We start from the raw sequence: 14,262 nt of genomic DNA, 5'->3' as shown, positions 1-14,262 counted from the left end.
TGACCCACATGGTTTCGTCTGAACTCCACTAGAACATGTCGTGAGTCCTCCGAACCATCAGACGGCGATATTTCTATATTCCACAACGCTGCTGGATAAATACTCCTCTTGTTGACTATAATTCACTTTGACCTTTTTGACGAACTGCTGTCCTTGGGCAACGTGAGTTTTCTTGCTGTAAAGAGGAGCCTACGTATGCGGCACCTGTCAATGTATTTAAGTGTTTGCAAGGCTCAATAAATAACTACGGTAAAAGTGTTTTTCCGTTGCGTTTTGTACATCTGTCAAACCGGTTCGTCATATTGAAAAAAATCGTAGCATTGCGCAGTAACAGGTTTGATAAGATGTCTGGGAACTGTAGGCCCTTGCTGTTAGCGTTAAGTCGCTCTGTGGTGGGGAGACAGGTCTCCAAGAGCGTATTGTCGCAGAGTAGTGCCGCAGGGACCAGAACAGTAGCGGAGAGATGTGGCCGTCCGCGGTTCCATCACCATTGGACCGCCGCACTGAAACCCCGGTATCACAGCCTCTCCGCAGTGCAGTCCCAACTCGGGCTACACTCAGAGGTTAGTGTCTGTGTGCCGCTACTCTTTGCATGAAAAGGTATCCTGCTGTCAATCCATTTTATAATGGTAGAAATCTAGATATGAATGTTCTAACTTAACGGTATGGTGTATTAGTCAGGAGCCCCCTTCAAAGATGATGACTACCCACCTCTACCAGACTACAACTCTGACCCAGGACCGGAGAAGAAGGAGGTGTTTATCATCAGAGCTAAAGGACTTCCATGGTCCTGTACCACAGACGATCTCATTCAGTTCTTCTCTGGTAAGCCCTCCATACACCTCCTGTTAAGAACATGCTGATAAACCTCCAGGGTCCAGTTTCCCAGACACAGATTAAACCAGTCCTAGACAGAACTGCCGTTTCAATGGAGATGTTTTTTCTCCAGGACAAGGCTTAATTGTATTTGATTTATTCCTGTTTCCCCCACCGTCCTCCTGACTGTTATCCTGTCATCCCCCACCGTCCTCCTGACTGTTACCCCCCACCGTCCTCCTGACTGTTACCCCCCACTGTCCTCCTGACTGTCATCCTGTCATCCCCCACCGTCCTCCTGACTGTTATCCTGTCATCCCCCACCGTCCTCCTCCTGACTGTCATCCCCCACCGTCCTCCTGACTGTTATCCTGTCATCCCCCACCGTCCTCCTGACTGTCATCCCCCACCGTCCTCCTGACTGTAATCCTGTTATCCCCCACCGTCCTCCTGACTGTTATCCTGTCATCCCCCACCGTCCTCCTGACTGTTATCCTGTCATCCCCCACCGTCCTCCTGACTGTTACCCCCCACCGTCCTCCTGACTGTCATCCCCCATCGTCCTCCTGACTGTCATCCCCACCGTCCTCCTGACTGTTACCCTCCACCGTCCTCCTGACTGTCATCCTCCACCGTCCTCCTGACTGTCATCCTGTTATCCCCCACCGTCCTCCTGACTGTTACCCTCCACCGTCCTCCTGACTGTTACCGTCCTCCCCTCCACCGTCCTCCTGACTGTCATCCCCCACCGTCCTCCTGACTGTAATCCTGTTATCCCCCACCGTCCTCCTGACTGTCATCCCCCACCGTCCTCCTGACTGTTACCCTCCACCGTCCTCCTGACTGTCATCCCCCACCGTCCTCCTGACTGTTATCCTGTTATCCCCCACCGTCCTCCTGACTGTAATCCTGTTATCCCCCACCGTCCTCCTGACTGTAATCCTGTTATCCCCCACCGTCCTCCTGACTGTTATCCTGTTATCCCCCACCGTCCTCCTGACTGTTATCCTGTTATCCCCCACCGTCCTCCTGACTGTTATCCTGTCATCCCCCACCGTCCTCCTGACTGTAATCCTGTTATCCCCCACCGTCCTCCTGACTGTCATCCCCCACCGTCCTCCTGACTGTAATCCTGTCATCCCCACCGTCCTCCTGACTGTCATCCCCCACCGTCCTCCTGACTGTCATCCCCCACCGTCCTCCTGACTGTTACCCCCACCGTCCTCCCTGACTGTCATCCCCCACCGTCCTCCTGACTGTCATCCCCACCGTCCTCCTGACTGTCATCATCCCCCACCGTCCTCCTGACTGTCATCCCCCACCGTCCTCCTGACTGTCATCCCCCACCGTCCTCCTGACTGTCATCCCCCACCGTCCTCCTGACTGTCATCCCCCACCTGACTGTCATCCCCCACCTGACTGTCATCCCCCACCTGACTGTCATCCCCCACCTGACTGTCATCCCCCACCTGACTGTCATCCCCCACTGTCCTCCTGACTGTCATCCCCACCGTCCTCCTGACTGTCATCCCCTGTTAGAAACACTCAGATGTTGGTTTAATAGGTAGGTGTCCTCTCACTGTCCAGAGTGCCGTGTGCGTGACGGTGTGAAGGGGATCCACCTCACAGTGAACCGGGACGGGAAGCCCAACGGCCAGGCCTTTATAGAGCTGGAGCATGAAGAGGACGTCAGCAAGGCCCTGGAGAAACACAGACAGTACCTGGGACCACGCTATGTAGAAGGTACTACAGACAGACAGTACCAGGCTATGTAGAAGGTACTACAGACAGACAGTACCAGGCTATGTAGAAGGTACTACAGACAGACAGTACCACGCTATGTAGAAGGTACTACAGACAGACAGTACCAGGCTATGTAGAAGGTACTACAGACAGACAGTACCAGGCTATGTAGAAGGTACTACAGACAGACAGTACCACGCTATGTAGAAGGTACTACAGACAGACAGTACCAGGCTATGTAGAAGGTACTACAGACAGACAGTACCAGGCTATATAGAAGGTACTACAGACAGACAGTACCACGCTATGTAGAAGGTACTACAGACAGACAGTACCAGGCTATGTAGAAGGTACTACAGACAGACAGTACCAGGCTATGTAGAAGGTACTACAGACAGACAGTACCAGGCTATGTAGAAGGTACTACAGACAGACAGTACCAGGCTATGTAGAAGGTACTACAGACAGACAGTACCACGCTATGTAGAAGGTACTACAGACAGACAGTACCAGGCTATGTAGAAGGTACTACAGACAGACAGTACCAGGCTATGTAGAAGGTACTACAGACAGACAGTACCTGGGACCACGCTATGTAGAACTTACTACAGACAGACAGTACCAGGCTATATAGAAGGTACTACAGACAGACAGTACCCGGGACCAGGCTATGTAGAAGGTACTACAGACAGACAGTACCAGGCTATGTAGAAGGTACTACAGACAGACACAGTACCAGGCTATATAGAAGGTACTACAGACAGACAGTACCAGGCTATGTAGAAGGTACTACAGACAGACAGTACCAGGCTATGTAGAAGGTACTACAGACAGACAGTACCAGGCTATGTAGAAGGTACTACAGACAGACAGTACCAGGCTATGTAGAAGGTACTACAGACAGACAGTACCTGGGACCACGCTATGTAGAAGGTACTACAGACAGACAGTACCAGGCTATATAGAAGGTACTACAGACAGACAGTACCAGGCTATGTAGAAGGTACTACAGACAGACACAGTACCAGGCTATATAGAAGGTACTACAGACAGACAGTACCAGGCTATGTAGAAGGTACTACAGACACAGTACCAGGCTATGTAGAAGGTACTACAGACAGACAGTACCTGGGACCAGGCTATGTAGAAGGTACTACAGACAGACACAGTACCAGGCTATATAGAAGGTACTACAGACAGACAGTACCAGGCTATATAGAAGGTACTACAGACAGACAGTACCTGGGACCAGGCTATGTAGAAGGTACTACAGACAGACAGTACCATGCTATATAGAAGGTACTACAGACAGACACAGTACCAGGCTATATAGAAGGTACTACAGACAGACAGTACCAGGCTATGTAGAACATAGATCCCCCCCAACACCTGCATTGTGCCCTCAATCGAGGCTCCAAACAAACCCTTAAACTGCTCCAGGGGCACCACACTGTGTCCCTCTCTTCTCCAACTCTCCACTCTGTGTCCCTCTCTTCTCCAACTCTCCACTCTGTGTCTCCCTCTCTCTTCTCCAACTCTCCACACTGTGTCCCTCTCTCTTCTCCAACTCTCCACACTGTGTCCCTCTCTCTTCTCCAACCCTCCACTCTGTGTCTCCCTCTCTCTTCTCCAACTCTCCACTCTGTGTCCCTCTCTCTTCTCCAACTCTCCACACTGTGTCCCTCTCTCTTCTCCAACTCTCCACTCTGTGTCCCTCTCTTCTCCAACTCTCCACTCTGTGTCCCCTCTCTTCTCCAACTCTCCACTCTGTGTCCCTCTCTTCTCCAACTCTCCACTCTGTGTCCCTCTCTCTTCTCCAACTCTCCACTCTGTGTCCCTCTCTCTTCTCCAACTCTCCACTCTGTGTCCCTCTCTCTTCTCCAACTCTCCACTCTGTGTCTCTCTCTTCTCCAACTCTCCACTCTGTGTGTCTCTCTCTTCTCCAACTCTCCACTCTGTGTGTCTCTCTCTTCTCCAACTCTCCACTCTGTGTCTCCCCTCTCTTCTCCAACTCTCCACTCTGTGTCCCCCTCTCTTCTCCAACTCTCCACTCTGTGTCCCCCTCTCTTCTCCAACTCTCCACTCTGTGTCTCTCTCTTCTCCAACTCTCCACTCTGTGTCCCCCTCTCTTCTCCAACTCTCCACTCTGTGTCCCCTCTCTTCTCCAACTCTCCACTCTGTGTCCCCTCTCTTCTCCAACTCTCCACTCTGTGTCCCCTCTCTTCTCCAACTCTCCACTCTGTGTCCCTCTCTCTTCTCCAACTCTCCACTCTGTGTCCCCTCTCTTCTCCAACTCTCCACTCTGTGTCCCTCTCTTCTCCAACTCTCCACTCTGTGTCCCTCTCTCTTCTCCAACTCTCCACTCTGTGTCCCCTCTCTTCTCCAACTCTCCACTCTGTGTCCCTCTCTCTTCTCCAACTCTCCACTCTGTGTCCCTCTCTCTTCTCCAACTCTCCACTCTGTGTCCCTCTCTCTTCTCCAACTCTCCACTCTGTGTCCCTCTCTCTTCTCCAACTCTCCACTCTGTGTCCCTCTCTCTTCTCCAACTCTCCACTCTGTGTCCCCTCTCTTCTCCAACTCTCCACTCTGTGTCCCCTCTCTTCTCCAACTCTCCACTCTGTGTCCCTCTCTCTTCTCCAACTCTCCACTCTGTGTCCCTCTCTCTTCTCCAACTCTCCACTCTGTGTCCTCTCTCTTCTCCAACTCTCCACTCTGTGTCCCTCTCTTCTCCAACTCTCCACTCTGTGTCCCTCTCTCTTCTCCAACTCTCCACTCTGTGTCCCTCTCTTCTCCAACTCTCCACTCTGTGTCCCTCTCTCTTCTCCAACCTACTGAGTATATACATTTGTGGACATTGGACAATAAAGTAATATTTTTCTTCTACTCAACAACCTCCTCCAGTGTTTGAGGTGACCAACAGCGATGCGGAGGCCATCTTGAAGAAGTCAGTTCAGCTCCCAGCCAGAGACGGAGTGGTACGGATCAGAGGTCTCCCCTACAGCTGCACCGAGACTGACGTCATGCTCTTCTTCTCTGGTAAGGACCCTTAACGGGCCTCGTTTACCACCCTCTGCCTCAACGGGCCCCGTTTACCACCCTCTGCCCCAACAAGCCCCGTTTACCACCCTCTGCCTCAACGGGCCCCGTTTACCACCCTCTGCCCCAACGGGCCCCGTTTACCACCCTCTGCCCCAACGGGCCCCGTTTACCACCCTCTGCCCCAACGGGCCGCTGAACAGGCCCCGTTTACCACCCTCTGCCTCAACGGGCCGCTGAACAGGCCCCGTTTACCACCCTCTGCCCCAACGGGCCCCGTTTACCACCCTCTGCCTCAATGGGCCCCGTTTACCACCCTCTGCCCCAACAAGCCCTGTTTACCAACCTCTGCCCCAACGGGCCGCTGAACGGGCCGCTGAACGGGCCCCGTTTACCAGCCTTTGCCCCAACAAGCCCCGTTTACCACCCTCTGCCTCAACAAGCCCCGTTTACCACCCTCTGCCCCAACAAGCCCCGTTTACCAGCCTCTGCCCCAACAAGCCCCGTTTACCACCCTCTGCCCCAACAAGCCCCGTTTACCAGCCTCTGCCCCAACAAGCCCCGTTTACCAGCCTCTACCTCAACAAGCCCCGTTTACCAGCCTCTGCTTTAACAGATTTAGTTTGATAACAGAACACACACGTGGTTGTTGTGTCCCTCCTCGTTGGGGTTCATAAGGGCTGTAGACAACTCTTCTTGTAGGGTCAATCATAAGAGGGGTTTCAGCACATCAGATGTTATTGGTCCATACACATTTATCAGATGTTATTGGTCCATATTTAGCAGATGTTATTGGTCCATATTTGGCAGATGTTATTGGTCCATATTTAACAGATGTTATTGGTCCATACACATATTTAGCAGATGTTATTGGTCCATATTTATCAGATGTTATTGGTCCATATTTATCAGATGTTATTGGTCCATATTTATCAGATGTTATTGGTCCATATTTAACAGATGTTATTGGTCCATATTTAACAGATGTTATTACAGGTGTAACTATATGCTTGTGATCCTAGCTCCGACAGTGCAGTAATATCTAACAATACACAAGAATACACACATGTAAAGTATCACAATATAATGACTCCAGTATGGAACCAGGCTAACCAGTATGGAACCAGGCTAACCAGTATGGAACCGGGCTAACCAGTATAGAACCGGGCTAACCAGTATGGAACCGGGCTAACCAGTATGGAACCGGGCTAACCAGTATGGAACCGGGCTAACCAGTATGGAACCGGGCTAACCAGTATGGAACCGGGCTAACCAGTATGGAACCGGGCTAACCAGTATGGAACCAGGCTAACCAGGCTAACCAGTATAGAACCAGGCTAACCAGTATAGAACCAGGCTAACCAGTATGGAACCAGGCTAACCAGTATAGAACCAGGCTAACCAGTATGGAACCAGGCTAACCAGTATGGAACCAGGCTAACCAGTATGGAACCAGGCTAACCAGTATGGAACCAGGCTAACCAGTATGGAACCAGGCTAACCAGTATGGAACCGGGCTAACCAGTATGGAACCGGGCTAACCAGTATGGAACCGGGCTAACCAGTATAGAACCGGGCTAACCAGTATAGAACCGGGCTAACCAGTATAGAACCAGGCTAACCAGTATGGAACCAGGCTAACCAGGCTAACCAGTATAGAACCAGGCTAACCAGTATAGAACCAGGCTAACCAGTATAGAACCAGGCTAACCAGTATAGAACCAGGCTAACCAGTGTGGAACCAGGCTAACCAGTATAGAACCAGGCTAACCAGTATAGAACCAGGCTAACCAGTATGGAACCAGGCTATCATGTCCCAAGGCATAAAGCTGCTGGTCTTTACAGGTCTGGATGTGACGGAGGACGGGGTGACTCTAGTGACAGACCACAGAGGAAGGAACTCAGGGGAGGCCTATGTCCAGTTCCTGTCCCAGGAGCATGCTGACGAGGCCCTGACCAGAGACAGAGAGGTCATCGGAAACCGGTAGGAGCACTCATACCTTCGACCCACTGGAGTTGATTTCTGCTGAAATCTAATGGGCATATAATGCAACATCTCTGAGTTTAATCTAGAGCTACAGTGAGTGGACACCTGCTCCTCCAACATCTCATTAATATGGACTTGGTCCCTCCTTTGTTTTTGGGATCCCGAGTGGCACAGCGGGTCTAAGGCATCTGCATCTCAGTGCGTCACTACAGTCCCTGGTTTGAATCCAGGCTGTGTCACATCCGGCCGTGATTGGGAGTCCCATGGGGCGGTGCACAATTGGCCCAGCGTCTTTAGGCTTTGGCCGTCATTGTAAATAAGAATTTGTTCTTAACTGACTTGCCTAATTAAATAAAGGTAAAATAGCTTAGTGCCATACATTATGGATCAAATGCCTTTTTCATAATTTCGATCTTGTCTCATTGCTGCAACTCCCCAACGGGCTCGGGAGGTGAAGGTCGAGTTATGCGTCCTCGGAAACAACATGACCTGCCAAACCGCGCTTCTTAACACCTGCTCGCTTAACCCGTAAGCCAGCCGCACCAATGTGTCAGAGGAAACCCTGTTCAACTGACGACCGCAGTCAGCCTGCAGGCGCCCGGCCCGCCACAAGGAGTCGCTAGAGCGTAATGAGCCAAGTAAAGCCAAACCCTTCCCTAATCCAGACAACGCTGGGCCAAACCCTCCCCTAATCCAGACAACGCTGGGCCAAACCCTCCCTAATCCAGACAATGCTGGGCCAACCCCTCCCCTAATCCAGACCACGCTGGGCCAAACCCTCCCTAATCCAGACAGCGCTGGGCCAACCCCTCCCCTAATCCAGACAGCGCTGGGCCAAACCCTCCCCTAATCCAGACAACGCTGGGCCAAACCCTCCCCTAATCCAGACAACGCTGGGCCAAACCCTCCCCTAATCCAGACAACGCTGGGCCAAACCCTCCCCTAATCCAGACAACGCTGGGCCAAACCCTCCCCTAATCCAGACAACGCTGGGCCAAACCCTCCCCTAATCCAGACAACGCTGGGCCAACCCCTCCCCTAATCCAGACAACGCTGGGCCAACCCCTCCCCTAATCCAGACAACGCTGGGCCAACCCCTCCCCTAATCCAGACAACGCTGGGCCAACCCCTCCCCTAATCCAGACAACGCTGGGCCAACCCCTCCCCTAATCCAGACAACGCTGGGCCAAACCCTCCCCTAATCCAGACAACGCTGGGCCAACCCCTCCCCTAATCCAGACAACGCTGGGCCAACCCCTCCCCTAATCCAGACAACGCTGGGCCAACCCCTTCCCTAATCCAGACAACGCTGGGCCAAACCCTCCCCTAATCCAGACAACTCTGGGCTAATTGTGTACCCACCCTATGGGACTACCGATCACGGCCGGTAATGACACAGCCTGGGATCACCCCCCTCACAGTTTTAAGCTTTTAAATGGATTAGTTTTGAACACTTTCTTGTGTAAAAGTCAATTTGTAAGTCGATCTGGATAAGAGCGTCTGCTAAATGACTTAAATGTAAATGTTAAATGTTTATCAATAAACCCACGTTCAGTTCAGAGCTGACTGTCTACTATGCTTTATATATTTTCCGACCGTGACCTTTACCCATGATCCTGTCTTGACCGTGTCCTGACTGTGTGACTGGGTCACCAGGTACATCGAGGTGTTCCCCAGTAGGAGGAGTGAGATCGGAGGTCGGAAGAGGACAGAGTCTGTTGAAGAGGGCAGAAACTCCAGACAGAGTCAACCACACAGGCCTGCAGCACAGCCTCCTAGACATGGTGAGACAGACAGACAGACAGACAGACAGACAGACAGACAGACAGACAGACAGACAGACCTGCAGCACAGCCTCCTAGACATGGTGAGACAGACAGTCAGACAGACAGACAGTCAGACAGACAGGCCTGCAGCACAGCCTCCTAGACATGGTGAGACAGACAGACAGACCTGCAGCACAGCCTCCTAGACATGGTGAGACAGACAGACCTGCAGCACAGCCTCCTAGACATGGAGACAGACAGACCTGCAGCACAGCCTCCTAGACATGGTGAGACAGACAGACAGACAGACCTGCAGCACAGCCTCCTAGACATGGTGAGACAGACAGGCCTGCAGCACAGCCTCCGAGACATGGTGAGACAGACAGACCTGCAGCACAGCCTCCTAGACATGGTGAGACAGACAGACAGACCTGCAGCACAGCCTCCTAGACATGGTGAGACAGACAGACCTGCAGCACAGCCTCCTAGACATGGTGAGACAGACAGACCTGCAGCACAGCCTCCTTGACATGGTGAGACAGACAGACAGACACACAGACAGACAGACAGACCTGCAGCACAGCCTCCTAGACATGGTGAGACAGACAGACCTGCAGCACAGCCTCCTAGACATGGTGAGACAGACAGACCTGCAGCACAGCCTCCTAGACATGGTGAGACAGACAGACAGGCAGGCAGACAGACAGACAGACCTGCAGCACAGCCTCCTTGACATGGTGAGACAGACAGACCTGCAGCACAGCCTCCTAGACATGGTGAGACAGACAGACCTGCAGCACAGCCTCCTAGACATGGTGAGACAGACAGACAGACCTGCAGCACAGCCTCCTAGACATGGTGAGACAGACAGACAGACAGACAGACAGACAGACAGACAGACAGACCTGCAGCACAGCCTCCTAGACATGGTGAGACAGACAGACAGACAGACAGACCTGCAGCACAGCCTCCTAGACATGGTGAGACAGACAGACAGGCCTGCAGCACAGCCTCCGAGACATGGTGAGACAGACAGACCTGCAGCACAGCCTCCTAGACATGGTGAGACAGACAGGCCTGCAGCACAGCCTCCTAGACATGGTGAGACAGACAGACAGACAGACAGACCTGCAGCACAGCCTCCTAGACATGGTGAGACAGACAGACAGGCCTGCAGCACAGCCTCCGAGACATGGTGAGACAGACAGACCTGCAGCACAGCCTCCTAGACATGGTGAGACAGACAGACCTGCAGCACAGCCTCCTAGACATGGTGAGACAGACAGGCCTGCAGCACAGCCTCCTAGACATGGTCAGACAGACAGACAGACAGACAGACCTGCAGCACAGCCTCCTAGACATGGTGAGACAGACAGACAGGCCTGCAGCACAGCCTCCGAGACATGGTGAGACAGACAGACCTGCAGCACAGCCTCCTAGACATGGTGAGACAGACAGACCTGCAGCACAGCCTCCTAGACATGGTGAGACAGACAGGCCTGCAGCACAGCCTCCTAGACATGGTCAGACAGACAGACAGACCTGCAGCACAGCCTCCTAGACATGGTGAGACAGACAGACCTGCAGCACAGCCTCCTAGACATGGTGAGACAGACAGACCTGCAGCACAGCCTCCGAGACATGGTGAGACAGACAGACCTGCAGCACAGCCTCCTAGACATGGTGAGACAGACAGACAGACAGACCTGCAGCACAGCCTCCTAGACATGGTGAGACAGACAGTCAGACATGGTGAGACAGACAGACAGGCCTGCAGCACAGCCTCCTAGACATGGTGAGACAGACAGACAGACCTGCAGCACAGCCTCCTAGACATGGTGAGACAGACAGTCAGACAGACAGTCAGACAGACAGACCTGCAGCACAGCCTCCTAGACATGGTGAGACAGACAGACAGACCTGCAGCACAGCCTCCTAGACATGGTGAGACAGACAGACCTGCAGCACAGCCTCCTAGACATGGTGAGACAGACAGACAGACCTGCAGCACGGCCTCCTAGACATGGTGAGACAGACAGACAGGCCTGCAGCACAGCCTCCTAGACATGGTCAGACAGACAGACAGACAGACAGACAGACAGACAGAGACCTGCAGCACAGCCTCCTAGACATGGTGAGACAGACAGACAGACCTGCAGCACGGCCTCCTAGACATGGTGAGACAGACAGACCTGCAGCACAGCCTCCTAGACATGGTGAGACAGACAGACAGACCTGCAGCACAGCCTCCTAGACATGGTGAGACAGACAGACAGACAGACCTGCAGCACAGCCTCCTAGACATGGTGAGACAGACAGACAGACCTGCAGCACAGCCTCCTAGACATGGTGAGACAGACAGACCTGCAGCACAGCCTCCTAGACATGGTCAGACAGACAGACCTGCAGCACAGCCTCCTAGACATGGTGAGACAGACAGACAGACAGACAGACAGACCTGCAGCACAGCCTCCTAGACATGGTGAGACAGACAGACCTGCAGCACAGCCTCCTAGACATGGTGAGACAGACAGACAGGCCTGCAGCACAGCCTCCTAGACATGGTGAGACAGACAGACAGACCTGCAGCACAGCCTCCTAGACATGGTGAGACAGACAGACCTGCAGCACAGCCTCCTAGACATGGTGAGACAGACAGACAGACAGACAGACAGACAGACAGACAGACAGACAGACAGACCTGCAGCACAGCCTCCTAGACATGGTGAGACAGACAGACCTGCAGCACAGCCTCCTAGACATGGTGAGACAGACAGACAGGCCTGCAGCACAGCCTCCTAGACATGGTGAGACAAACAGACAGACCTGCAGCACAGCCTCCTAGACATGGTGAGACAGACAGACAGACCTGCAGCACAGCCTCCTAGACATGGTGAGACAGACAGACCTGCAGCACAGCCTCCTAGACATGGTGAGACAGACAGACAGACAGACCTGCAGCACAGCCTCCTAGACATGGTGAGACAGACAGACAGACAGACAGACCTGCAGCACAGCCTCCTTGACATGGTGAGACAGACAGACAGACCTGCAGCACAGCCTCCTAGACATGGGGAGACAGACAGACAGACAGACCTGCAGCACAGCCTCCTAGACATGGTGAGACAGACAGACAGACCTGCAGCACAGCCTCCTAGACATGGTGAGACAGACAGACAGACAGACAGACCTGCAGCACAGCCTCCTAGACATGGTGAGACAGACAGACAGACAGACAGACCTGCAGCACAGCCTCCTAGACATGGTGAGACAGACAGACAGACAGACCTGCAGCACGGCCTCCTAGACATGGTGAGACAGACAGACCTGCAGCACAGCCTCCTAGACATGGTGAGACAGACAGACCTGCAGCACAGCCTCCTAGACATGGTGAGACAGACAGACCTGCAGCACAGCCTCCCAGACAGACAGACAGACAGACAGACAGACCTGCAGCACAGCCTCCTAGACATGGTGAGACAGACAGACAGACCTGCAGCACAGCCTCCTAGACATGGTGAGACAGACAGACCTGCAGCACAGCCTCCTAGACATGGTGAGACAGACAGACAGATAGACAGACCTGCAGCACAGCCTCCTTGACATGGTGAGACAGACAGACAGACAGACAGACAGACCTGCAGCACGGCCTCCTAGACATGGTGAGACAGACAGACAGACAGACAGACAGACCTGCAGCACGGCCTCCTAGACATGGTGAGACAGACAGACAGACAGACCTGCAGCACGGCCTCCTAGACATGGTGAGACAGACAGACCTGCAGCACAGCCTCCTAGACATGGTGAGACAGACAGACCTGCAGCACAGCCTCCTAGACATGGTGAGACAGACAGACCTGCAGCACAGCCTCCTAGACATGGTGAGACAGACAGACCTGCAGCACAGCCTCCGAGACAGACAGACAGACAGACAGACAGACAGACAGACCTGCAGCACAGCCTCCTAGACATGGTGAGACAGACAGACAGATAGACAGACCTGCAGCACAGCCTCCTTGACATGGTGAGACAGACAGACAGACCTGCAGCACGGCCTCCTAGACATGGTGAGACAGACAGACAGACAGACAGACAGACAGACAGACAGACAGACCTGCAGCAAAGCCTCCTAGACATGGTGAGACAGACAGACCTGCAGCACGGCCTCTAGACATGGTGAGACACAGTGAGACAGACAGACCTGCAGCACAGCCTCCTAGACATGGTGAGAGAGACAGACAGACCTGCAGCACAGCCTCCTAGACATGGTGAGACAGACAGACAGGCCTGCAGCACAGCCTCCTAGACATGGTGAGACAGACAGACCTGCAGCACAGCCTCCTAGACATGGTGAGACAGACAGACCTGCAGCACAGCCTCCTAGACATGGTGAGACAGACAGACAGACAGACAGACAGACCTGCAGCACAGCCTCCTAGACATGGTGAGACAGACAGACCTGCAGCACAGCCTCCTAGACATGGTGAGACAGACAGACAGGCCTGCAGCACAGCCTCCTAGACATGGTGAGACAAACAGACAGACAGACAGACCTGCAGCACAGCCTCCTAGACATGGTGAGACAGACAGACAGACCTGCAGCACAGCCTCCTAGACATGGTGAGACAGACAGACCTGCAGCACAGCCTCCTAGACATGGTGAGACAGACAGACAGGCCTGCAGCACAGCCTCCTAGACATGGTGAGACAGACAGACAGACTGCAGCACAGCCTCCTAGACATGGTGAGACAGACAGACAGACAGACCTGCAGCACAGCCTCCTAGACATGGTGAGACAGACAGACAGACAGACAGACCTGCAGCACAGCCTCCTTGACATGGTGAGACAGACAGACAGACCTGCAGCACAGCCTCCTAGACATGGGGAGACAGACAGACAGACAGACCTGCAG

General features: G+C 53.3%; 1 protein-coding gene across 9 annotated transcripts in view; it reads left to right on the top strand.

The window, feature by feature from the left end:
- The first annotated feature begins 120 nt into the window (after positions 1-120).
- Positions 121-14,262, top strand: part of grsf1 (G-rich RNA sequence binding factor 1) — a 40,151-nt gene continuing 26,009 nt past the window's right edge. For all 9 annotated transcript variants that reach the window (XM_052479886.1, XM_052479882.1, XM_052479888.1 and 6 more), the window contains exons 1-6: positions 121-563; positions 678-825; positions 2,404-2,559; positions 5,461-5,595; positions 7,441-7,579; positions 9,239-9,366. In XM_052479886.1, the coding sequence (XP_052335846.1) occupies positions 345-563; positions 678-825; positions 2,404-2,559; positions 5,461-5,595; positions 7,441-7,579; positions 9,239-9,366 (925 nt within the window). In that variant the 5' untranslated portion in view covers positions 121-344. The remainder of the gene's footprint in view (positions 564-677; positions 826-2,403; positions 2,560-5,460; positions 5,596-7,440; positions 7,580-9,238; positions 9,367-14,262) is intronic.

This window comes from Oncorhynchus keta, chromosome 25 (assembly GCF_023373465.1).
Source record: "Oncorhynchus keta strain PuntledgeMale-10-30-2019 chromosome 25, Oket_V2, whole genome shotgun sequence".
NCBI lineage: Eukaryota > Metazoa > Chordata > Actinopteri > Salmoniformes > Salmonidae > Oncorhynchus > Oncorhynchus keta.
This window is presented reverse-complemented; position numbering and strand designations above follow the sequence as displayed.